Source organism: Hyaena hyaena, unplaced genomic scaffold (assembly GCF_003009895.1).
Source record: "Hyaena hyaena isolate Hyena2069 unplaced genomic scaffold, ASM300989v1 scaffold_321, whole genome shotgun sequence".
Lineage (NCBI taxonomy): Eukaryota > Metazoa > Chordata > Mammalia > Carnivora > Hyaenidae > Hyaena > Hyaena hyaena.
In genome coordinates, this window is record NW_024080953.1 from 1,749,345 (window position 1) to 1,775,890 (window position 26,546).

A 26,546-nucleotide genomic window follows, 5' to 3' on the forward strand; every position below is an offset into this window, starting at 1 on the left:
TCTGTTCATATCTTCTGCCCATTTCTTCACTGGGTTGTTTGTTTTTCGGGCGTGTAGTTTGGTGAGTTCCTTATAGATTCTGGATATTAACCCTTTATCTGATATGTCATTTGCAACTATCTTTTCCCATTCTGTTGGTTGCCTATTAATTTTCTGGGTTGTTTCCTTTGCTGTGCAGAAGCTTCGAGAGCAATGATTCTTAACAATTGAGCTGTGAAAAAAAATATAAAGAAACTCTGGAATCACGGAGAGAGTTTGTAGTTTAAAGAAGTATACTGAATGCTGTATCATATTTATAAAACACAGGGTTGTGTTTTATTGATATATATGGTACAGGGAAAACATGAAGAAAATCTTAGCTGATTGTGTTACAAAGAACGATAGTGTTAGTGATTCACAAAGGAAGCAAGAGTTGGATGTTGTGTGAATAAAATTTTTACATATCCCAGAGGGGATATGCTGTTTTTAAAGTTGTTTTTTTTTTTTTTAAGTGTTTATTTTTGAGAGAGAGACTGAGCAGGGGAGGGATGGAGAGAGAGGGAGACACAGAATCGGAAGCAGGCTCCAGGCTCTGAGCTGTGAGCACAGAGCCTGATGGCAGGGTTCAAACCCACAAACCATGAAAATATGACCCAAGCTGAAGTTGGAGACTTAACTGCTTGAGCCACCAAGGCACCCCAAGGGGTGTGCTGTTTTAAAGTTAGAAAAATAAATGGTTTCTTTTTTTCTTACTGAATAGATTCTAATATCATCCCCAGCACAAACACACCCCTGCCACCCCTTTCTATTTTTATACTCCTTTGTTGAGCATACTACTTTGGTTGAGATTCACCAAAAAAAGGTCTTTTGATGCCTGTGAATATGTATCAGCCAAGAAAGACTGTTTTCCTTACATTCAGTAGTTTGCTTAATAAAAATAATAGTTCCCTTTTTAGGGGGGAGGAAGAGACTTATTTCCAAGTATAAAATGTTATTCAAGACATAATGAATGAAGGGCAAAACAGTCTTTAAAAAGAAGAATGAAATGAAAGAATTGTACTTCCCGTTTTAGAAGTTTATTATGTAACTGTAGTTATCAAGACAATGAAATAGTATTTGGCCATAAAAGTGAAATCTGCCATATTAGAACATGAATGGACATTGAGGGCATTACCCCAACTGAGATAAGCCTGACATAGAAAGACAGATACTGCACGGTATCAATTATATGTAAAATCTAAAAAAAGGAGAAAAAAGTCAAAGCCTAGAAATAGAATAGAGAAGTATTTGCCAAAGGCTGGGGAGTGGGGGGAAATGAGAAAAAGTTGTCAAGGGTACAGAATTTCAGCTGTAAGATGAGTAAGGTCTGAGGAGCTAGTGTAAAATATAGCAGCTATATTTGATAACACTGTGTTATTTCATTGAAATTGGCAAAGGGAATAGAACTTAAATGTTCTCACTGAAAGAAAAAAGAACAATGTGTGATGATGGAGACTAACTAGGTGGTGGGAATCCTTTCACAGTGTATATATGCACATCAAATCACTATGTTGTACACTTTATATGTCTTACAGTTTTGTCAGTTATACCTCAATCATGCTAAAAAAAAAAAAAAAAAGAGAAAGAGAAAGACATAAGGACACAAGTATAGTCCTATAGATCAAATAAAACTGAGAGTCCAGAAGTAAACCTTTACATTTATTGTCATTTGGTATACAACAGGGGTTCCAATTCATTGGGGGAAAGTATAGTCTTTTTAGAGCTTAGAACTGAATATCCATACGCAAAAGAGTGAGATTGAACTGCTGCCTCATACCATATTACAAAAATTAACTCAAAATCGATCAAAGACCTAAGTGCAGGAGCCAAAGCTGTAAAACTCTTAGAAGGAAATCTTTGTGACCTTCAGTTAAGCAGTAGTTTCTTAGATATGATACAGAAGGCACAAGTGATAATAGAAAAAATAATTACATTGAAATTCATCAAAATTAAAAACTTTTGTGCTTCAAAAAAGTTAAAAACCCACAGAATGGGAGAAAATTTTTACAAATCATGTATATTACAAAGGACACATGTAGAATATATAAGGAACAATTATAACTCAACAATAAAGACAGCCCAATAAAAAATGGGCAAAGGGTTTGAATAAACGTTTCTCTGAAGAGATATCAATGGCCGGGGGGTACAAGAAAAGATGCTTAGCATCACTACTCATTAGAGAAATGCACATCAATGCCATTATGAATACTACATCGCATTCGCTAGGATAGCTAGAATAAAAAGACAGACAATAGCTAGTGTTGAAGATGTGGAGAAATTGGAACACTCATACGTTGCTGGTGGGATTGTAAAATGGTGCAAATCAAAAATGTTTTGTATATGTTAAATATGTTTAAAATATTCAACATAGAATGACCCTATGACCCAGCAATTCCATTTATAGGTCTGTACCTCTGAAAATTGAAAACACATGTCCACACCTGTGTTTGTACATGTGTACAAACTTGTATACACATGTTCACAGTAGCATTATTTATAGCCAAAAAGTGGAAACATTTCAAATGTCCACCACCTGATGAATGGATAAAGAAAATGTCAAGCACAAAAATCCACACGTTATGTGATTCCATTTGTATGAAATCTTCAGAGTAAATATTTGTAAAGATAGAAAGTAGATTAGGGGTTGTCAGGAGCTTGGGAGGAGTGGGAATGGGAGTGATTGTTCTTAGGTACAGGATTTCATTTTGAGGTGAAAACATGTTATAAAATTAGATGGCAGTGGTGATTGTACACCTTTGGGAATATGCTAACAAACAGTTATATAGGAGTGAATTTCATGGTAATATGAATATATTACCATATCTCATTAAAGATATTATTTTTTAAAAGGTAAGAATGGGGGCATCTATCTATGAAACTGTTGATAAGGTAGCTTTGTTTTACTCTGATCATACTTTTACAAAGGACTCTAGAAGACTTCTCATAATATTTATCCGTCTACCCGGTGGCTCCCAGAAAGAGGGGGAGGGAACAGATCAACTGACAGATGGTGCAAGAGTGAATGGACTAGAGCGTGGACACATAAAGGGACCCTCCTGCACTAGTTCACCTTCCCTAGGCCTAAAAATTAAAACTAGCCAAGTCGTTTAGTTTTGTTCAGATAACATGACAACATGCTGCCCTTTTCAGTAAAGTTCCTAATGGTATTTAAAATTTTGTGCTGCTGCTATTACAGCTTTTTATTCCTGCCTTTTGGAAATTGGAATAAAACTCTAAGAGAGAAGCATTGCATTATAAACACGAGGGTTTCTTACATGAAAATTTCAATCATATAGGGAAGAGGTAGAAATTGGATAAAAGCTATATATGTTGAAAGTATTGTAGCTACCTATGTCTAATGGATTTTAAAAACGAAAACCTGTAAATTGTGGGGAAATACCAGAAGGAATAACATCTTATACAAGTTTTCTGGGAATGCAAATGGAAAGTAGTAATTCCAATGTCATTAGAATACTGGTAGTTTTAAATAGAATAGCTCAGTGACAGGTTTTCTAGTTTTAGAGACATTTGTCAACCTTATGGAATAGGCAGCTAAACCTGAGAGTTATACAAACTGAAAAACAGTTCTTTTCAGAAAGAAGTGAAGATGTTTCTTTGTTCAGCCATGCTGCATATAATCTGTCTTGCCTCTGTGTGATTCCATTTTTATCCACTTATTTAAAAGGCTTTATTATATATAGGCCTGCCCATGAGTCCCTTTAGTCTTGCAGGATGCATACCACTTTAACTACTACTAATGTTTTTGTTAGGTGCTGGGCTAGAACATAGAGGGTCCTTGCTCTCAAGGAGTTCAGAGACTAAGAGGAAGAGGGAATAACTGAGGGCAATGGAGTAAGGCAGGTAGGTATTACCCAGAAGTCTGGGCAGAGTACAAAAGCAGCATTCTACTTGGAGGGAGTACTCTCTGGAAAGGTATCATGGGACAGGTAACTCTTGAGCTGAATCTTGAAGCAAGGAAAGGTATTCACCTTTTAGAGAGAGGAAGGAAATGGAGGACATGTGTGAGAATTTGGGCAGAGACACTTAGTGAAATTGGGTCTGTTATGTGTTTATAGTTTGAACTTAAGTTTCTGAATGGTGGGTATGGTAGAATAGGAGTTTACTGGGGCAGAGAAGGCTGGAGCTGTGAGCTGTGGCCAGACCACATTAGCCTGTAGGTAGTAGGAAGCTGCTGCAGGATTTTAAGCAGAAGAGTAACAACTTTGTAATAGAATTTCTTTTACTTCACCCTTGCTTTTAAGGCTGCACAAGCAGTATTCTACTGCTGAAGTTTGGCGACCTCTGGTGTTGAGCTATTAAAAATAAATCTGTGAAAGAAATGTATCTCCTACTTTTGTCAGATGATTCTTGGCTTTATTTCTTTGAAGAAATAAATCATATCCTAATTTGATATTTATCAGTGTCTGGGTACATAAGTAGTTAAATGAATGAGAAAATGTTACAACAAATGTGGGGACTGAGTGCAAATGAAGTGATTGATTGAATCATGAACAGCATCCCCAAAGCAATGTGGCCGACTGACCTCTGATTCTTTGGATCCTTTCAACACCTTACCCCTCATGATCTAGGATGGTGGGCCAAAGAAAAGGTGCTTTTTTACAATAAATGGAGAGGTCTTATTCTAATAATAGCTGAGAATACATATACTCTTAATAGTAGTGTGATAATTTTTAACATCTCCCCCACCCTTTTTTAATTGTATGAACTATTATACTTACAGAAAGTACATAAAACATTTATGTGTAGCTTCATTTCCTTTAAGTCATGGCGGAACTCAGTTTTTAGGAAATCCAGAAAGAATTTTTTTTTTCTTAAAGTATATCCTTAGTCTAAAAGTTTTGGGGGGAAATATTTTTCTATCTTTTAAAATTCAAGGGAAGTTTAAAGAGTTGATTTGTGTCTGAGCTGATAAGGTCCATTTCAAACATTCTGTTTTAATCTATGAAATGAAAAGGCTCAGTTTATATAATTTGAAAAATTCCAACTGTATAATTGAGGTGGAGTAAATCAGGTAGAAATATATACTCTGCATATAATAAAACTGAATATAAAACCTAAAGATATACTCAAATAGAAATAGGATAGTCAGTTTGTTAAATGTCCTCTGTGTTTATTGTATTGATTGCAGATAGTGATGCATTTAGAATCTTTGCTCTTCATAATTTGTCATTTACCTTTCAGCCTTTAACACTGCCGTCCCTCCATTATCCAGTTCTTAGTCTCTGTTCCCACTCATCTGTTACTGTTATCCAGATGAGGCTGTTTTCCACTTTACACCTGTCATGCATAGAATGTGCATCTGACTCATTTGCTTCCTAGACTTCTTAAGTAGAATCAGCTCTAGTCTTTTCTTCCAGAACTCTTTCCTGAACCCCTTCCTCATTCTAGAGCAGGGTAGCACTTTTGCCTCCCGCATATATCTACAATTTTTTTGTTGTACTGATCTTTGCTAATTACAGAAGTCTCTCTGCCCTACAGCTCTTTGAAGATAAGAACTCAGTAAATGTTTTTGAATGAATGAATGACTTAAGAGGCTGAGCAAAAAATTTTTTTTTTATATTTATAATTTTAGTTCTAAATTTATTTATTTTTTTTTTTTTTACAAATAGTTTATTTGTCAAATTAGTTTCTACATAACACTCAGTGCTCATCCCCAAAGTGCCCTCCTTCATGCCCATCCCCCCCACCCCCCCACATCCATCAGTCCTCAGTTTTTGTCAGCATTCAAGAGTGTCTCATGGTTTGCCTCTCTCCCTTTCCCCCACCATTTCCGCCCTTCTTCTCCCCCTTGGTCCTCCGTCAAGTTCCTCCTAATCCTCCTATACGTGCAAACATATGGTATTTGTCCTTCTCTGCCTGACTTATTTCGCTCAGCATAACACCCTCAAGGTCCATCCATGTTGCTACACATGGCCAGATTTCATTGTTTCTCATTGCCATGTAGTATTCCATGGTATAGATAAACCACATCTTCTTGATCCATTCATCTGTTGATGGACACTTAGTGAGCAAAAATTTTAAATGCCTCTCGATTGTCTTAACTTTGCTTTCTTTAATTCTTTATTTATTTATTTATTTATTTTGAGAGAGAGAGCGCACGTGCACATGTGCACTAGTGGGAGGGGGACAGAGGATCTGAAGTGGGCTCCGTGCTGACTAACGGCAGAGAGCCCAAAGGAGGGCTTGAACTCCTTAATCATGAGATCGTGACCTGAGCCAAAGTCAGACAGTTAACTGACTGAGCTACCCAGAAGCCCCATACCTTTGCTTTTATACTGTATATGAAATAATTTTGTATATAAAATAATTCTGTAGGGTTGGTGTCGACTCTTACAGACTCTTAACACTTTAAATGCCTTAACATTAACATAAGGATAAACATCTGGTTGTATTCAGTGTAGTAAATGTATCACAAATTACATAATGGTCTGTTTTACTTTTCAAATAAACACCATCCAGGTGTAATTTACAGAAAATGTAACTATTTTAAGTATATAGTTTAATAAGCTTAGACAGGGGCACCTGGATGGCTCAGTTGGTTAAGCATCCGACTTTGGCTCGGGTCCTGATCTCACGGTTCGTGGGTGCTGACAGTAAGCTCAGAGCCTGGAGCCTGCCTCAGATTCTGTGTCTCCCTCTCACTCTCTGACCCTCCCCTGCTCATGCTGTCTCTCGCTCTCAGAAATAAATAAAACATTAAAAAACTATGTTAAAAAAATAAGCTTAGACAAATATATATAACCACTGTCCAGGTCAAGATTTAGAACATTTCCATCACCCCAAAAAATGTTCCTGTGTACAGCCTGGGCTGAGTAAATATTCCAGTGGACCCAGGACTGAGGCTTTTTCCAGGATAGGGCCAGGCAGACTAGGATGGTTGGTTATTCTGTTCATGCCCCTTTAGAGTTAGCCCCCCGTCTTCTGTCTCAGACGACCATTGGTTTGTTTTCTTTCACTACAGATTAGTTTTTCTTAGTCTATAATTTATTTTAATGTATATTTCTTTTGTGTCTGGCTTTTTTTGCTCAACATCGTGTTTTTGAAATTTATCCATGTTGTTGCTTGTATCACCTGTTTTTTCCATTTTATGCTGAGGTGTATTCTGTTAGAACACATTTTTAAAATTTCTTTTCAAGAAAGGACTTGAAAGTATCTATAAAGGACTAAAGTTGCCAGTCATATAAGTGTATGTTAACTTTGTGAGAAATTAGCAAACTGTTTTCCAAAGCAGTTTTACTATTTTTTACTCCCACCAAAAAATAAGAGAGTTCCTGTATTCTACATTTTCATCTATACATGGTATTCACAATAATTTCAAGTATAGTCTTAAAATTATTATCATTAAGAAGTGTCCCTCTTTAGTTTAATTTCCTTGCTCTGAGGTCTCCATTTTCAGATATTAATGTAGACACTCTGTCTTATGATAAGTGTTTCCATGGTATAAGTTTCTGCATTTTGACCTGTGTCTTTATATTTCAGGTTTCTCATAGACAACATATACTTAACTGTCTGTTTTTATAAAGTCTGACAATTTCTACTTATCTTTAAATTTTATTTATTTATTTGAGAGGGTGGAGGAATCCCAAGCAGGCTTAGCACCATCAGCACAGAGCCAAACGTGGGGCTCAGTCCCATGAACCACGAGATCATGACCTGAACCAAAATCAGGAGTTTGGTGCTTAGCTGACTGAGCCACCTGGGCACCCCCTTTTTTTTTTAATTTTTAAATAGCACAAGCCTTTGCATGATATTCCAGATTTACCAAACTACTGATGCAAAGTTATACAAAATTGTGCTGCTTTACTTAAGGCTTTTAGTTTACATTTGACCACCTTTAAGCAGTTATGGCTCCCAAAGCAATTTAATAACAACAATAGTTTCTCTAACTTAGGCTTTGCAATTAAACATTCTTGCAATAAAATTATAATATGCACAACTAAGCATAATATGGTACTTGCCCACTGTTTAACATTCCAAGCAAGATTTTACACGTGTGAAATAGTCACAGCAGGCAGAAATACTAAAAGTTGAATGCTTGGTATTGTGAATATAGTTAGGCATGAGTAAGCATAGGATTTATAGTGAGAATTTGCAGTTAAAGAAGCCTGAAAGTGATTTATCAAAGCTTAACACGTGTTAAACTTTCTAATCTTGTTTGGCTAGTTAGATACTTATATTTCTTCACATAATTCTTCTGTTGCCTAAAATCTATAATATTAACAGATCAAGATACTCTTTTTATTAAGTGGAATTACCAGATATGTATGGATAGATTTAATTTATTTTTTTTTATTTTTATTTTTTAATATTTTTATTTATTTCTAGGAGAGAGAGAGAGACAGCATGAGCAGGGGAGGGTCAGAGAGAGAGGGAGTCACAGACTCTGAAACAGGCTCCAGGCTCTGAGCTGGCAGTCAGCACAGAGCCCGACGCGGGGCTCGAACCCACGAACCGCGAGATTATGACCTAAGCGAAAGTCGGACGCTTAACTGACTAAGCCACCCAGGCGCCCCGGATAGATTTAATTTAAATCATTTTTATTGTTAAGTCTATTGTTTAAATTTTAATTATAGCCTTGTGATCTTATAAAATCTTAGTATATCCTGCACAACTCGAAATAATTCATATTTCATTTTACAGTATGAGCAGTAGAGTTTAAGAAATTGATTTTTTTGAATTACTTAAAAACCATCTTTTCCTTGTTTTTGCCCTTAATATTGAGTAGACCATTTTAGAGAGTCAACTACACATGTATTTCAATCCCATATTTACAGCTGACAAACTGTAGCTTTGAGAGCTGGTTTACTGCCATCAATTGTAGGTTTCTTTTAAGTGTAAAATGAGTAATAAAGTATCTATAAAGTTTAAATGAGAAAAGAAAACTGATAATACCTCACACAGAGCTTTTTACATACTGGGTACTCAATAAATATTTCTTCTCTCCTTTTTCTCACTGATGTACCTTTTGAAAGGAGAACTTATATATGCTGTCTCCACTTACTTCAGATGATTATAGTCTTCTTGTTCTTTTCATGGTTGATCTCAGCATGGTCAGAAGGGAAGTCTTTTCATAGCCAGTGAGCACCTTTTGGGCTTTTATTTTAGCTGAGCTAACTGTCATAAGTTACTCATCTCACTGTCCTTTAAATGTTTACTTTCCTTGGCCTCCATGGGATCATTGTCTGTAGGATTTCTTGTCTCTTGAATTTCTGTCTCAGTTTTCTTTTTTAATTTCCCTTTTTTCTATATATTTGTGTCCCATGGGCCCCCATCTTTAGTTCTCTTCTCCTTCAACCTGCCTTACATGTTAAACACTGTCACAGCCACCTAGCCCCTGTACATCAAGTACTATCAAACCTGTTTTTCTACCATCATGCCCTCTTCGAAATGATATACCTAATATTTACCACTTAATTCTTCTTGAATGTCTTAAATATTATTTTTTCCAGCTTTATACCTTCATGCTTAATAGCATTAACATCTTTCACAGCTACCAAAATTAGAAACAAATACTGTCTTCCAATCCAGTCCAATAAACAGATTCTTTGATACTATCTCCTAAAATTGTTTTGCCACTGATGAGATTTGAATTATGCCCAACTCTGCCTCTAATTAGTTTTAACCTGAAAAGTTGCTCCTTCTGGGCCTCAGATTTTCTCGTCTCTAAAACTGTTTAGAAGAGGTCGGAATTAGGCAACTAGGGCCCAGGAGCAAACACAGTATGCTACTTATTTTTGTAAATAAACTTTAGTTTACGGCTACATTTTGCTACAGCAGCAGAGTTGAGTAGTGACAGAGGCACTTTGGCCTACAAAACCTGAAGTATTTACTTTCTGGCCCTTTACAGAAAAAATTTGCTGACCCTTGTTCTAGGAGATCTCCCATTTAGTTTCCATCTCTATTAGCCAACCTGAGGAGAGCCTGGTTTAAGATTTAAAAAATAATAATAAGGAAGAGAATAGAAAAATATTACAGTAGTTGAGTATTTGGCAAGAGAATTTAAACATAGAAAATCCTATAACATTAGAATGTGTTTCCCCACCTAATGGCCTTAGTGATCCAAGATCATGTGGTCATAACAGGTATAAGAAGATCTCCATTGCTGTTTCATATTAACAGACTAGTTTATTTGGTTAATTGCTTTTAACTAATTGATAGTGAATAGATCACTGATTCTACTTACTGGTTAGTAACTAGGTTCTTAAAATATACATATTTTAAAAGTAAAGGACACAGTTAAAACTCTGACCATCAATTATAATTATAATTAAGAATCTTTTTTATATCACTATTTGCCAAAACAGATTCTCTCCCATTGTGATAACAGATTTTGCACATGTAAACAGTGTGTATATTGAAGGAAGTTTCTGAGTACATAAAAAAATGCTTAGGTAAAAGTCATAAATATGGAACCTTAATTAATTACAGCCTGTGTATGCTGAGATGTACTAATTCAAATTATTTGTAATAATTCAAAGTCTGCAACTGACTTTGAAATGTATCAAAAAAATAAGATGGATCAATGTATGTATGGATAGATGGATGGAAGTGTGATGAACCAAACATAGTAAAATGTTAAATCATAGAACCTGGGTAGTTGGTATAAAGGAAGAGGGTTTTCACTGAAAAAAAATATATATGTATACACACACAAACACACACACATAACTTGGGGCAAATGTTTAGATGTGAGTGGCTCTGAGATATGAATTTAGGGAGAAGATATGAGAGTGAAAAAACATACAGTATAGTATACCTTCTTGCTTTCACATTAAATAAATTATTAAAAGTTTGTATATTAAGGAAACTGTGTATATGACATGTTTCTCAACTGATTTTTGTGTATTTCACAGATTTACTTCAATTGGGAATATTCTTAGATTATAATAAAAGACACATAAGAATTATAACATTCACTTCAGAGAGCATGCTGCCTTTGCATTACAGTTTGTAACTAGAATTCTCCTGCCTAGCCCGTATTGGAAAGTTAACCAAATGGCTCATAAGTTCATGTGATCTCTGTCCATACAGTCTGCATTTACTAATGGACATCATTTCATATTCATTCTTTTGGCATTCTTACCAACTTGTGGGAGTTAGGAGTGTGTCTTGTGTTAACAAAGTACTGAATAGAGGGGGACTGCACAGCAAATACTGATTCAGATGTTGTCATTTTTCTTAAATGTTTCATTTACTATGAAATATAATGCAGAAATATATTAAAATGTATTCAGTATAAAGCATAATAATAAAATGAATATTGTGTAATTATTACTCATATTAAGAATTAAAGGAATTATTTATGCCCCAATCCAGTCATAATCCCTCACATATATTCTCTGTTGAGTTTAATACTCCATACTTGACTTTTCTAATGAATATGCCTATGTTTTTATTTTTATTTCTCATGTTTATTGTATAGTTTTACAATTTTACTATATAAACCAAAATATAGTTTAGTCTTGCCTATTTATAAGGTTTATATAAGGCAGTACTACTGTATGTATTCATTGCTGAGTGAAAACTCACCACTTTGTGAGATTCTTCTGAAGAGATGTGTAGTTCTGCTTCATTCACTCTCATCACTAGTTAGTATACCATTTTATGACTGTACCACAGTTTATTAATTCTACTTTGGCATTTTTGCTTTTGCCTACAGTATTTTATTATGAACAATGTTGCTTTTGATGTATAAAAAGTTTCTCTAGGTTAGAATTTATATCTTAAAATGGAATTATTAGGTTGTAGCATCATTGAAGATACGCATTTTTACATTTTTCATGTCATTGTTGTTTGGTTGTTTGTTTTAGTAGTTAAAAGAATCCAGTAGGGTTGCATTTGGGGGACAGAATTATTGATTAGTTCAGTCTCCCTTCTTTTTCACTCCTCTCCCTCTTTCCCAGTACACATACACACTTACATAGATGCGTACACAAGCGCGTGCACACACACAAACACCCTTCATTGAGGATTTAAAATAGGATATTAGTGTTTGCTTTATTACTTAAAATTACTAAACCTGGGTGGCTCAGTTGGTTCAGCATCCAACTTCAGCTCAGGTCATGATCTTGCGGTTCATGAGTTCGAGCTCCGCTTCAGGTTCTGTGCTGACAGCGTAGAGCCTGGAACCTGGTTCAGATTCCGTGTCTCCCTCACTCTCTGCCCCTTCCCCATTCACATTCTGTCTGTCAAAAATAAATAAACATTTAAAAACAGTAAAAATTAAGATTCCTTTTTAACTTTCATATTTTAAGTGTGAATAGTTCCTTACTTACAACGTCTGAGGTCTACAGCTACAAAAGCCAGCGATTTCCCTTCCCAATACTAGATAATACCTTGCTCCTCTCTGTAAAGCTAGACTTCTGCTACAAAAAGGAAGGGAGGTTAAATAACTGGAGATATGTTTCCAGTATCCAAAAGTGAGTTTCCCACAGAGTGATGTGTTACAATTTAGATTATTTTTACACATCTTTTTCCCCTCAGTAACATGAGGAGTTTGCTCAGAAATTCTTTTAGGCAGTTAAAGGTCATTTTATAGTTAACTAGATCCCTTTTTGACTTATATTGACAAATAATACTATATAGCTCTATAGCTCAGAATGTCCTTTCCAACTCTCTTACTTCAACTTTATGTATTCTAATACTTAGTTTCTGAAAGATATAATTGACATGTAATAAAGTGCACATATTTAAAGTACACAGTTTGGTAAGTTTTGACAGATGTATACACACATGAAACTACCACCATGAAATCAAGACAGTGAACATATTCCTCACCCCCAGTAATTCCCAAGTACTCCTTGTAAGACTTGTCTTCAGCCTTTAGAACCATGGCTTTCCTTTCTGTCACTGGAGACAAAATTCTCTACAGTTCTATACGAATGAAATGATACAGTAGGTACTCCTTCTGGTCTGGCTTCTTTTACTCAGTGTAATTTTTTTAGATTCATCCATGTTCTTTTTCTTACTACTGAATGGCATTCCGTTGAATGAGTATATTCCCATTTGTTTATTCATTCATCTGTTGTAGACATTTGAATTGTTTCTGCTTTTTGGCAGTTGCCAAAAAAGATAACTATGCATAATTGTGTATAAGTTTTTGTATGAATATATGCTTTCATTTCTCTTGGGTAAATACCTAGGAGTGGGAATGATGGATGTATGGTAAGTGTATGTTTATGTTTTGAACATACTGCCAAAGTGTTTTCTAAGATGCCATACAATTTTACCTTTCCACTAGCAGTGGATGAGAATTTCATTTGCTCTGCATCTTCACCAGAATTTGATATACACAGTTGATTTTTTTTTTAACTTAGGCTTCTCAGAAGGTATGTAGGTGGTATCTTAACAGTTTTAACTAGCATTTCCCTGATGATAATGATGTTGAGCATTTTTGCATGTGTTTATTTACTATCTGAGTCTTCTTTGGTGAAGTGTCTGCTTCTACATTTTGCCCATTTTTATTGGGTTGTCATTTTGGTTTTGAGTTTATAGAAGTCTTTTCTATAACCTAGATAGAAGTCCTTTGCAGAATGTATGTTTTGCAAATGTTTTCTTTCAGTCTGTACCTTGCCTTTGTGTTTTCTTAAGAGTGTCTTTTGGGGGTGCCTGGGTGGCTCAGTCGGTTAAGCGTCAGACTTCAGCTGATCTCACTATTTGTGAGTTCGAGCCCCGTGTTGGGCTCTGTGCTGACAGCTTGGAGCCTGGACCCTGCTTTGGATTCTGTATCTCCCGCTCTCTCTCTCTGTCCTTCCCCTACTCGCACTCTGTGTCTCTTCCTCAAAGATAAATAAACATTTTTAAAAAGTGTATTTTGAAGAAGAAAACTTAAAATTTTGGCTAAGTTCTGGTTTTAATTAAGTCTAGAGAATTAGAACCAAAAAACAAACCAGAAAAACCCTGAAATTCTTACTTTGCCCTGATTATCCACTGGTTGCCACCACAAATCCAGTACTTATTATTAAATTCCACTCTTTCTTTGCCACTATTTTTGAATTGTAAATGGCTGAATATTTTAACAAATTTGTTTTTATACCAGACTTTAGAATTATAAAGAAAGATATATATCATCTTTCTTCAAAGTGTTCTCATTTTTAGTAATTTATGTTTCTTCCTGTCATCTGCCTTGTGCAGTCAGTTCCATAGACTTTCCTTTGTCCAGTGCATACATACTCCATCTCTAGAGGCAACGTTGTGTTCAATATATTTTTATTTTATATTATAGTTATACTTTTTCCTATGCACAAATACGTAATTTCATTATAACAAGAAATCTCTTCTTGTTATATTCTCCGTGTGTCTTAGCATAGTTCCTTGTACACAGGGAACAGTCACTTAAATACTCATTGAATGGAATTATTGATGATTGTTTTGAGTAAGGTTCTCCTGATCTATTTGATAATAAAACCAAGGGACGCCTGAGTAGTTCAGTCCATCAAGCGTTTGACTCTTGATCTCATCTCAGGTCATGATTTCATGGTTCATGAGTTCAAGCTCCATGTCGGGGTCTGCACTGATAAAATGGAGCTGCTTGGAATTCTCTCTCCCACTCTCTCTGCCCCTACCCCACTCATTCATATTCTCTCTCTCTCTCTCTCTCTCTCTCTCTCTCTCTCTCTCTCCTCTTTCCCTCCCTCCCTCCCTCCAAATAAATAAATAAATAAACTTAAAAAAATTAAAACCTTTGGCTATACTTTACTAAATGAATAAAAGCTCTCATTTTAGATATCTGTGATTATAGTAGATGGTTTTTCTAGTTAGAACAAAGATGTTTGATTTTTACTTGAATGCTTTTGAGTGATCTTTTTTTACAACTCTGGTTTAACATTATGATTATCATAAAAGTCTGTGTAGAGTAGTATAGCATTAGGATCCATAGCCAGTTAAAGATTAACTGGAGCGGGGTGCCTGGGTGGCTCAGTCGGTTGAGCATCCGACTTCGGCTCAGGTCATGATCTCGCGGTTCGTGGGTTTGAGCCCCGCATCGGGCTCTGTGCTGCTAGCTAGCTCAGAGCCTGGAGACTGTTTCAGATTCTGTGCCTCCCTGTCTCTCTGATCCTTCCCTGCTCATGCTCTATCTCTCTCTCACAAATAAATAAAATATTTAAAAAAAATTAACTGGAGCGACTGGGTGGCTCAGTTGATTAAGTGTCCAACTCTTTTGACCTCAGTTCAGGTCATGACCTCACCCCCATGTTGGGCTCTGTGCTCACAATGTGGAGCCTACTTGGGATTCTCTCTTTACCTTTCTTTCTCTGCCCCTGCCCCACTCTCTGTCTTTCTCTCTCTCTCTCTCAAAAATAAACTTAAAAAAAAAAAAAAAAAGTCCAGTGCAAAGTCTGCTCTTTTTAACAAGTTTTGTATTTCATAACTTTGAAATGCTTTTTCCAATGAAGCTGATATGTTAAAGACTTACATTTGTAAGTATATAGAAAAGTATGGCAATAACTTGCTTTGTTTATCTAGGTCCTGGGGACACCAACAAGGGAGCAAATTAGAGAAATGAACCCAAACTACACAGAATTCAAATTCCCTCAAATTAAGGCACATCCTTGGACTAAGGTGAGTCAAAAAGAGTTTTTAAAAAAGACACTAACCAATAGTTAAATTTGGGTTTCTCATTTTTCTTAAACTAAACTATTTTGATATTACACAGCTGCCTGAGTACAAAGTACACAGCAGTTCTGTATCTAACGATAGTTGGGTAGCATCTGTGTCATTGACAGTATATAGTTTTGTCCCTACTAGTTTCCTGAAGATGGTTTTCAGCCTGGGTTTTTATTTGTAGAATGACGACAATGTTACCTATATCATCAAAATAAGGAATTTCACTAGGAGTAGTATCTTCTATATAAATTTTGAGTACTTAAAACTCAGAAGTTAATTTCTTCTCACAGTTAAATATATTTTTTCAATATCCTATAGCATATGAAAACATACATTTCAAATATTTATTTTAAAAACTATTCATACACAGACCTTATTATGGATTATACTATTTTTTCTTTTATTTGCTTTCCTGTTGATGTTTTGGGAGAGGAATAAAAAGATTTTATCTTGCTTGGAGTATACATTGAAAGCATTGATATGTTAATGGGATATCGCTACCCCTTGGATGACCTCACCCCAACATAAGGTGGAACAAATTCTAAGAGCATAAGTACTTATTTATCAGAAAATTTATTTTTTGCTTTGATACTTAATTGAAATAATTTTAAGGGAGAGTTCATTTAAAAGTTTTTTTCATTTCAGTGTAATTTGTGAGATAAAGGGCAGAGGAAAAAAAAATCTCAGTCAGGGCTTGTTGCTAGAGTGAATCTCTAGCGTTCTTATTTCAGAACTCAGGAACTCTTGAGTTCAGATTCAGAATTCTGGCCAAAGATACTGAGTGACTTATTTAAGATTACATAGGTGACCATGACAAAGCCAGGATTAAACTTCTGCTCCTGTGTGTGTGTGTGTGTGCGCACGCGCAGTGCCAGACTTACTTACAGTTATGTACCTTGTACCTCTTCTCATCATCATGTGTATTTCATTATATATATTTGTGAGTTAGAAATGTTCAGTTCTTTTAAAGTTCAAGCAGAGATTTTTCCATACTTAAAAATGTAGATATAAGTTTGTTTTGAGCATTGATAGGTTCATTTAGTTGGTTATAGATCTTCTGTGATAAGAGGTGAAATAATTTAAGGGTATAGATGAAATAATTTATATTCCCAGATTCAAAGTATGTTTCTTCCTATAAATTATATTATGACTCTAGTTACTTTCCTTCAAGTTCTTGGAATCTTATTATCTCTCTTCACTGCAGAAGATCCTCTTGTCACTAATTACTTGTTTAGAATCAGAGATCTTGGTATTTTTGCCAGAATTAGAGGTTAGCTTTTACTGGCCATGATGTTGCCTTCTCCACAACACCTTTTAAAATTTATAATAAACACTAAATAATTCTGAGATAACCATTCTTTGGTCTTTACACTTAAAGTTTATTTTGAACCTGGGTCAAAAGATACTTAACGGTCTCTCAACTGGCTCTAAACTCAGAATCCTACGTGGCCTTTTGGGATTTAAAGGTTGAGTTGTAGTTTGAATCCAGTGAAGTTTTAGAAGTTAAAATGTAAGTGATTTGTAGCGTACTATGATTTCAACTATGTTAAAGAAAAACAAAAAATAGACTTCTGTATATTGAGTAAATACAGGGAAATACTCCAAAATGTTAATAATGTTAGTTTGAGGGAGATGAGTGTAGGTGATTTTATTTTCTTTGTTCTGCATTTCCACACTTTCATTAATAAGCATGTCATATTTGTAAAGAAAGAAAAATAAAGTTCTTTTTAATATAATCTTAAGTATTCCTCACCTGCTACCCTTAATATAGAGTATCTAACCAACATAATGCTGAAATTGAGGTCATTAAATATTCCCTATCCTCTTTTGTTTGTTTGTTTGTTTATCAAGACTGCTACCGGTATTAGTATGTGTCATATTCTTCATTTTTTCCCCTCGATATATCTTTTCAAGTATTAGCCAAGACGGAATGTGAAGAATGGTTGATTGTAATTAAAATGTAGCCAGCATAAGATTTGTGGTCAGTATGTATGCTTTACATCTTCCTCTACTTAAGTAGACTCCTCATGTTTTATTTCTTACAGTAATGCTCTTCAAACTTGAACAATCTGTATAAAGCCCTTTTATGTGTTTTGTTTAGGCTTCCATTCCTATACCATGTGTAGAATGATGACTCAGTTCTCCTACCTATTTTGTGTGTTTAAACTACTGTGAACTCTTCATTCATACAGTGTGCCTTGGCATAATTTGATTTTCACTTGGGTACAAATGCATTTATTATGTAATAAGTACACATATGTTAATTTCTCACTAGTGCACACAACTAGGTTGATGTTACTGTGATTATAAACACAAAAACAACCTCAGACACAGAAATTCCATGGCACTGCTCTGTCACCTGAATGAATCTTGATGATCCAAAATATGTTTACATTGATTTTTAAAATAGGTTATTACCAAAATGAAAATACAAAATTTTAAATTCCTGAAAGGAAGTCAGTGCCCTGTGTTCTCTGTTATGATAGTAAACACCAGTCTGAGAAGTATTCTATGATGCTAGGCTGAGAGTGAAGTTAATTTTTAAGAAATGCATAATGTTGTTCTCTAAAAAGAAGAGCTTCTTGCCCTTTGAGCGCAGGTAACACAGTCTAGAAACAAAAGCTTCTTTGCATTTATTTTGGTCTCCTGATAAAACCTGTATTAGGCCCATTTCCTAAATCTGTGGGCATGTGAACCCTGCTTTTTTGTGCTGCAGTATATGTAGTACAGCTGTATCCCCAAATACTGAAAGCTCATGTGTTCAAAAAAGTAGAAAGATCAAGAAAGAAAATGCCTTTTATGCAAACATTGAAATGCAGGAATTTAGATGTGTAGAAAAGATAGCAAAAAGAAGAACTAAAGAGTGAGATGTTCCTAGTACGGTTTATGGCAGGAATCTTGAGAATTTAAAAATCCAGTAAGTTGCCTTTGACTATTACTTAATAGCCAGACCAATCTAATTCATTGATAAAGGTTTAAGTAGGAAAGGAAATGCCAATGTTTTGAAACAGGGACCATTACTGAGTGAGGATGAGGATAAAAACCTCCTGCATTGCTGTATACTGTAGACTTCAAAGAATAAAAAGCCAGATGGAAAGGAAAACAAGTGATGCAAAGAAAGTTTGAAAATTAAATATAGAAATTGGTTGGCAGAAGAGAGGAAGCTTAAATTCTGCACTTAGTATACGGAGGTATGGTTAAATGATAGCTAGGTATGTAATGAGGATCTAGTTTGAACACCACTCCTACTCTTTGTGCCTCAAGTTTTTTCTTTTGTAAGATAGCAATTAGCTATTGTCATTTCTAGGATTTTTTGGAAAATAGTAATACGCATATAAAGGATTATTTTATTTTAGTTCTAAAGTAATATAAAGATCCTGCCTCCACTATAGTTCTATGATTTGTCCTTTCTGTCTCCATTGCCCTGAATTTAGTTTAGGCCATCATCATGTGATAGGATTGTTAAAACAGCCTCCTAACCAATTTCCCTCCTTCAGTTTCACATCCTTTTTTTTCCTTTCCTTTTAATGTTTGTTTATTTTGAGAGAGTATACATGCTTCAGGCGAGGGTGGGGCAGAGAGAGGGAGAGAGAGAATCCCAAGCAGGCTCTGCACTGTCAGCGTGGAGGCCAACACAGGGCTTGATTATGCAGGGCTTGGTCTCACAAACCATGATGTCAGGTCTTGAGCTGAAATCAAGAGTCAGACACTTAACTGACTGAGCCCCCCAGGCACCCCAGTTTCACATCCTTTAGAATCCTCATTGCTCTCAAAGTTTTAAAAGTACATGTAATACTGTCACTCCTGTTTAGAAATCTTGTCTCATTACTCATTGCTTTTAGGAAAATATGACATACAGATAAGGACAAGGGTGATCATTATGTCCTACTTCACGCTTTCTAGTGCAATTATTAATTGTATGCCCCTTCTCAAAAGTGTCCCATTTTGGATAATAGATTATACAGTCATTCTGTTCCTTATTGTTTCTATCGTTTCTTTCCAGAAAACCAAGAGGTTTATTCTTGTCATGTTCCTGACCTTTCTAACCTTGATTTGTTCCGCAGAGAAGCAATTTATGTTTCTCTTCCATTAGCGTCTTCTTTTCACACTTAGGATGATCTTCTCTGCTTACCACATCTTAACCTTTTCTCAAGACTCAAATCTTACTTTTTGCATGAAAGATTTTCTAATTTTCTGAGCTCTCCAATATTAATTCCCACTGTATAATGCTTATAGTACCTTTCAAGTTATACCATATGTATTATAGCAGTTCCTAATTTCTTTTTCATAGTGGTAATAATAAGATGGATATCAGTTACTTCAAAATGTTTGTTGACAGGTTCTTTGGAATATGGTAAGTTTATTTAATAGTTAAGTATCTATAGGACATAGGGGGCCATAGATTATTGGTTAAGTATAGCAGAAAGCAGTATCTACAAGTCAGTCCTTACATACTCAATTTCTTAGAACACTGTCCACATACTTGAAAATGAATAAATGTAGTACTGTTTAGAACTAGCTATAAGTAAGCAGAAAATTGGGTTCATACTATACTTTTTTTTTCCTACTGTACTTTTTTTAAGACTTTATAATTTTACCTTTTTTTCTGAGCCTTTCAGTACAAGATTTTTCACTTGGTAAACTTAGCTGTTTCAGCTATAGTTTAGCACATTTATAGTTTTTTAAAAATGCCTCCAGAGGGGTCAAGAGAGCACAAAACAAAAATTGTTGTCAGACTTCTTTTTTGCAGGTAAGCTTATCAACCTTTTCTGGTTTTGCTCACATGTATTCCAGAAAGCATAAGACTATGGTGGGATTTCTACTGGTTCCTAAGATTGCACCTGTGTGTTTTGTTCTGTTGCGTAGGTAATTTAGTTTTCTATTATTGCTTAACATCTGCCCTGAACATTCTACTAATCCATTATCATTTGTGTCATAAATACACTGTTTTCTACTGAATTTTCTACCCACATCTTTATTAGTGCTAGAATAATCACTTTTCCTTCTCTTATATTTATTTGCCCATGTGAGTAGACTGCCTCACTTTTCTAGTTACACTGGCTATGCTCCCATTTCTTTGCTGAAAACTATGCACTTTAAAATCTAGCCACTAGAGTGGCTAATTCATGTAAGATGAATAATATGAACAAGAAAGAATACTAAGGCATAAGTTTCGAGATCTCTTGTGGGGAGCAGAGGGATAGGGTTGGAGGTGGATTAAAAAAGAAAGCAAAAATCTACTTTTAATATATATACCATTTGTTCCTTAAAACTGCTATCTCCCATGTACCCAGCACTGGGCTAGATACCATAAAGGATGAAAAAGAAGTAAAATATATAGCCCTTGTTTTTAAAAAGCTTACAGGTGATATAAATGACTCATTTGAAGCAAATGTTGAATAATATATAACCATATACTTGATTGTGTGCTGTAGGTGCTCAGAGGTGTTTCACATGCTGTTTAGGTATAAGGCAGATCTCCAGTGAGGGCGGTAAAGGAAAAAAAGGAAGGCTTCTTAAAGGTGATAGAACAAGGTGGGGTGGGCTTTTGAAAGAGAATTTAGATATGGTTAGATGTTGGTAAGGTCAGGAATTGTTGTAGCTTAGGGGACTGTCCTTTAAGATAAGGAAGTATGGATAAAAAGAAAATATTCCTAGGAAGGTCAGTCTGACTAGAGTAACTGTTTTGTGAACAACTGAGTAAGTGGACATTTGGTAAATCATACTTCTGGGTAAGCCTGCAGTACTGTTTTATCAGTGAATGATGTTTGAGGGAGAAATTACATTCCATAGTTAAATGCTGATGTCAACACATATAATATTTCTTATTGTAATAGAGTTCAAAAAAACTCAATAGGTCTTTCAATTAGAACAGATGAAATTTATTGAATGCTGGCTCTGTTGTGGCTAAGGAAAGGATGTTTGTGCTTCTTATGAATGATGTACTACATATGAACTCTTTAGTAGACTTAAGTTCTTTTTATAGCTGCCTAACCTGGTTCATTAGCATAACTCTTCAACAAATCCATGGCATCGGCTCACTTTTAATCCTATATTTAGATTTACAAATTGCAGTTAATTTTCGATGATTAATAGACTGCTTGAGAGCCAGTATTGGGGTTGCTCTTCAGGAGTGTTCATGGCTTATCAGTCTTTAACATTGGGTGCTTGTGTATTTTGTGTATAACCAGAGAACAGTATCTGTATTGTACATTTATCACAATGAAATCTAGGAAAGAATAGCTGTTCGGAACAGGCACAGTACTTATTCTGTGTTCTACTTAGATTAATTATCTTTGCCGTAGGCATTTTTACATTGCTCTGGTTGGCTGTTTAATATAGTAGAATTGCTGAGAGCTGATGCTATGACAATCAACCAAAGGCCTTGATATTGTATATATGACTGTTTATAAATGGTAATTTTAAAAGGCTTAAGATTCAGTCATAACAGTTAGCTCTAGGTTGAAATTTGGTATTTGATGGCAAAAGTTTATATCTAGGGCACATAAGGAGAAAATTGCCTCTGTCATTTTTGAGTTATCCAAATGCAAATTTATTTTGAATGATTCTTCATTTAAGGACTCATTTGCATTTGTTCAATACCATAGAGACTTTCTTTTTGAAAAAATGAATTTTTTCTGTTAGTTTCTTCTATGGACTAGTATTTGTGGTGAGAGTTTGTTTCAATTTAAGAAAATGAGTTGCTGCACAGGTGAGGTAGTATTTGAATCACTTAAAAGTTCATGTCAGTGTTTTAGTTATTTTCAATTTTTCCTTTCTGTTTTCTTTCTTTTGTTTATTTATTTATTTTTTGCTTTGTTCTGTTTTGTTTTATTTATTTACTTTTGTTTTTAGTTTTTACAGGGGGTGTTTTGGGCTCTTCATGGCCTTGCTAACATATTTGGCTGGCCATATTTAGTCTGCGCACTAATCGTTAGTTGGCCCAGTTGAGTCTTACTTTGTGCTCTCAGTTTTTTTAGTCTTGCTTTCTATCTTTGTCCACCTGATTGTGTTTTAGTTCATGAGAGATTTTTATTCTGATGGGCCGGATTTTAATCCGTGTACTAAATTTTAGTCTGCAGACTAAAAGTAATCCGCGGATTATTTATTTTTGCAAAATATTAATTCCCCCACTGGAAACTATCCTAAAAGAATGTTAAATTCTCTTAGAATAGCCAAGGGAATTCACAGCTACTGGTGAGTTCTGCCATTTTTTGTTCTCAATACCTAGACATAATAGATCCTACTACCTCCCGTGCATATTTGGCTCCGTTGTGCCTAGGTGTTGGTGTACATTACTCTGCATGTCACCTATAACTGTGACTGTCCCTTAGTTGTATTGTTTATTGTATATATTTTTTTGTTTAGCTTTTGGTGGGTGAATTGGGCATATTTGCACATGGAACTGTGTTGAATTTGTAGTGCTCAAAGATGTAGCATTTTTTTTCAGTGAGTTTTTCCAAAGAGGAAAGAATGTTCTATATTTATTTTTACTAAGTAATGGGTGCAAGGGTATGAGGGGGCAAAGCCCACAATAGAAAAAGTAAGTTTATACCCGCACTCCTGAGGTGATATGTCAATTTCCTGAAGAATCCTAAAATAATGAGAATGTCAGCAAATATCTTTTAGCAGGGAAGTCAATCCAAAATGGAGAATAATCCGCGGTGGCCTGATCCTTCTTAGCTCACACAAATTGAAAATATCTGGCTTGAAATCTATAGTAATATAAATTAAATATATTTATTACTTTCCTCCATCACTAATAATTAAGCAAAAAAATGTTTATACTGTCTAACTGGAATATATTAATAGATAAAAATTAGCATATTGGGAACTGATATCTTTAAAAGCAGGCTAATATGCCCCCTCCCAGTCATGTCAATGGATGATGAATCCAGGTCGTAGAAGACCAAACACTTTACTTTGGGAAGTTTACTTCTAGATTTCATTTTGATTTTAACTTTTTTTGGTTTTGTATTTTTTTAATAAACGCACTGGCATTGGAACATAATAAATTAAAATTAAAATGTTTATTTTGCCTCACCATTGCGCAATCAAAAATTTTTTTGCATACACTGTGGTGAAATAATTTTTTAAACTTGGACTTGCTACTGTGGAGACTGATGTTTAAAGTTTATAACTGTATAAACATTTTCTATGTCCCCCCCCAACACCATGGATTTCTTATAACACTGGATATATTTTTCCTTGCTGGACTATTCTCTTTTGGATTGACTTCCCCTGTTTGGATTATTTCACTGCATTATCATCTTTAGGATTCGTCAGGAACAGGACATTTCACCTCAGGAGTGCGGGTATGTACTTAATTTTTTTTTCCCAAAATTTCAGGGCAGGTCTATAAAACTAGGGGGAAAACTTTTTTTGAGAAAGGCAAAACTGTTATTCATTCTGGAAATGTAATAGTAAAAACAGCATAGGTAGCTAGCTGTGATTTCTTCTTCATTCACTGTGTGGCAGTATAGGTTTTGCTTACCGTATATTTAGGTTTCCAGTCTCCTGAGTGATTTATTGACATCCAGACTAAAGTTTAGGACTTATGGGATTTAAAAATTACTTTTACAAGAATAAATATGAACAAAGATCCACAGAAATAAAGGTTCTGAATGTTGAACAATTTAAATGAGTAGGGAATGAAACAGCAGCAGAAGCTTTGTTATTAGAAGCCAGATTTCAGTAGTTATGGTTTCCTTTTCTATAGACACAAAAACAATTCACAAGAGCTATTTTCTAGTTTGGCCTCTAATTTTTTGAAGTTGTATGCTACCACACCCTATATTATGGTGACAAATCTGAACTTTGGGAAACATAATTTCCCACTTAACATTTATCCATAGAATACTAAACCAATGCTTTTCTTATCAGGAATCTCTCAAAGGGTTAAAAAAATGGATACTTTTTTAAAGGCAGCTTAAATCTTGATTTTAATGTAAGCGCTTAGAATGAGTTCTTTATTGTTTTTAACTCTGATTTCATGAGTTAGGATTCCCTGGCAAAATAAGCTAATATGTGTCTTAGTACAAACATGGATGGTTACTTGTAGCCAGTAAGATACTAAAAGGATATGGATGACTTTTCTTTTTTTAAAATAATCGGAGATGAGGTTACATTACTAGTTTATTAATAACTTTAACACAAAATCTTCATTAATGTAACATGAAATTTTTCGTTTAAAATACACTCATTGTCCAGCTACCCTACATTTGAATGTCTGCAGGAAATACTTATTTCTACTTTTAGTGGTGCTTTTAATTCTCCTTACATGCTGCCATATTGGTGCAAAAGCATTTTTCCTTAGACTAGCTAGCAAAATAAATCCATATACTGTGAAGTAAATGCAGACAGCCCTCAGGGATAAAATTTGTCAGTAATGGTTGATGCTTTTATGAAAGATTTTCTGAGTTTTCCCACTGATTATTTTACATTCTGAGTTTGATTATATCAGGACCTGGCTAGAAAGCAAGAAAGGGAAAAATTACTGAGAATAATGGAAGTTTTAAACATTTCAAATAGTACAATGGTTTTAAGATTTCCTTGACTGAGGCAACTCATATCACTCTAAAGAATAAAGATAAAGCAGTTTTTAGCCTTACAGAGGGTTTTCTAATATGGTCAAATGAATAATTAAGGCCTTCAATGTTCTGAAATGAGTTCCTACGATCCTACTCAAGCCAATATCTCAGTTTCCATGGAAAATATCTTTATTAGCATTAAATTGTGTATAAAAACAAAAGAAAAAAAGTTTTTCACTGTAGAAAGTACTCTTATAGTTTCTTGAAAAGTAATGAGCTCTGTAGTAGTAACTAGTTCTCCTACCTCCAGTGTAAGTGAACAGTCAGATGTTACATGAGCCACTCTTCTCAGGAAACCTCACCCCAGGCTCCTCCATGCGTCATCACAATCTGCATGTCCTTCCCCCACTGTTCCTTCCATTTAGACTTCTCTGCCTCTCTTTATGTGTCTGTCCTCTGCTACTACCATACCTTCTGTTATCCTGTGTTCTTCCTATCAAGGGGTATACGTTTCATTTTTCTTTAGTTTCAAAGGCTTTCTGTTCATCTGTTCATGTTTATTTGTTTTTCTTCTTTCTGTTTTTATTCTTCAACTGTCCATAATACAGAAGTTATTTTCAGAGTTTTATGTATTAAGAGTTTCAAGACATAGATGTGTAGAAGGCTTTCTGTTTCTTTTAAGCAAACTAGTTTATATGCATTTTGCTTCAGTAATTTGACTTTTTCTGTGAGTTAATGGCTCTTAATGAAAAGTACATTTCTCTCTCCCTAATTAAAACTATAGAATATTCATTCAAATGAGGGTAATCTGGCCATGTTTGTGATAAGAGCTACTCCTTGAGAAAAGTCCTGGACATTTTGCAAATTCTGGGTATTTAAGAATTTTTTTCAAATAAGATAGGCTCTTTTTTATTAAAGAGATAATACCAAGTCACTGGCATTTGTAGACCTAAAGTAAATAGCTTTTCTCTTTTAAAAGATCTTGATTACAAATTTGAGTAGGGCTGTCAATTATTCTGAAAATTATTCTGCTAAAAATCACACAAAAGAGACAACTTTTTATTTCACTGCCACAGTAGTCAAATATTTTTTTTTTAATTTTATGTTCTTCTAGGTGTGCTTGCTTCCAGAACCCAGTCTTTCTCTTGTGCCTATATTTTGTGTACATATTTAATTGTACTATAGATTTTTCCCCTATTTCCCCTAGTTTTTTCTCTGAGCTTTTCTCATATAGTTTTTAATTAGCAGTTCACCCCAGTATGGTGAATTATATGCAGTTAACTCTTTCCATTCTAGAAGGTTCCTTTCACAAATGCAACCATGTTGTTGTACGTGGTGAGAATTAACTCAGTACTCACAGGATAATTTGCT

The 26,546-nt window shown here is 34.9% G+C and overlaps 1 protein-coding gene across 4 annotated transcripts in view; it reads left to right on the forward strand.

Moving 5' to 3' along the window:
- Positions 1-26,546, forward strand: part of GSK3B (glycogen synthase kinase 3 beta) — a 212,931-nt gene that overhangs the window by 156,261 nt on the left and 30,124 nt on the right. For 3 of the 4 annotated variants that reach the window (XM_039248912.1, XM_039248913.1, XM_039248910.1), the window contains exons 8-9: positions 15,505-15,600; positions 23,922-23,960. In XM_039248912.1, the coding sequence (XP_039104843.1) occupies positions 15,505-15,600; positions 23,922-23,960 (135 nt within the window). The remainder of the gene's footprint in view (positions 1-15,504; positions 15,601-23,921; positions 23,961-26,546) is intronic. The other variant, XM_039248911.1, reaches the window with a different exon arrangement.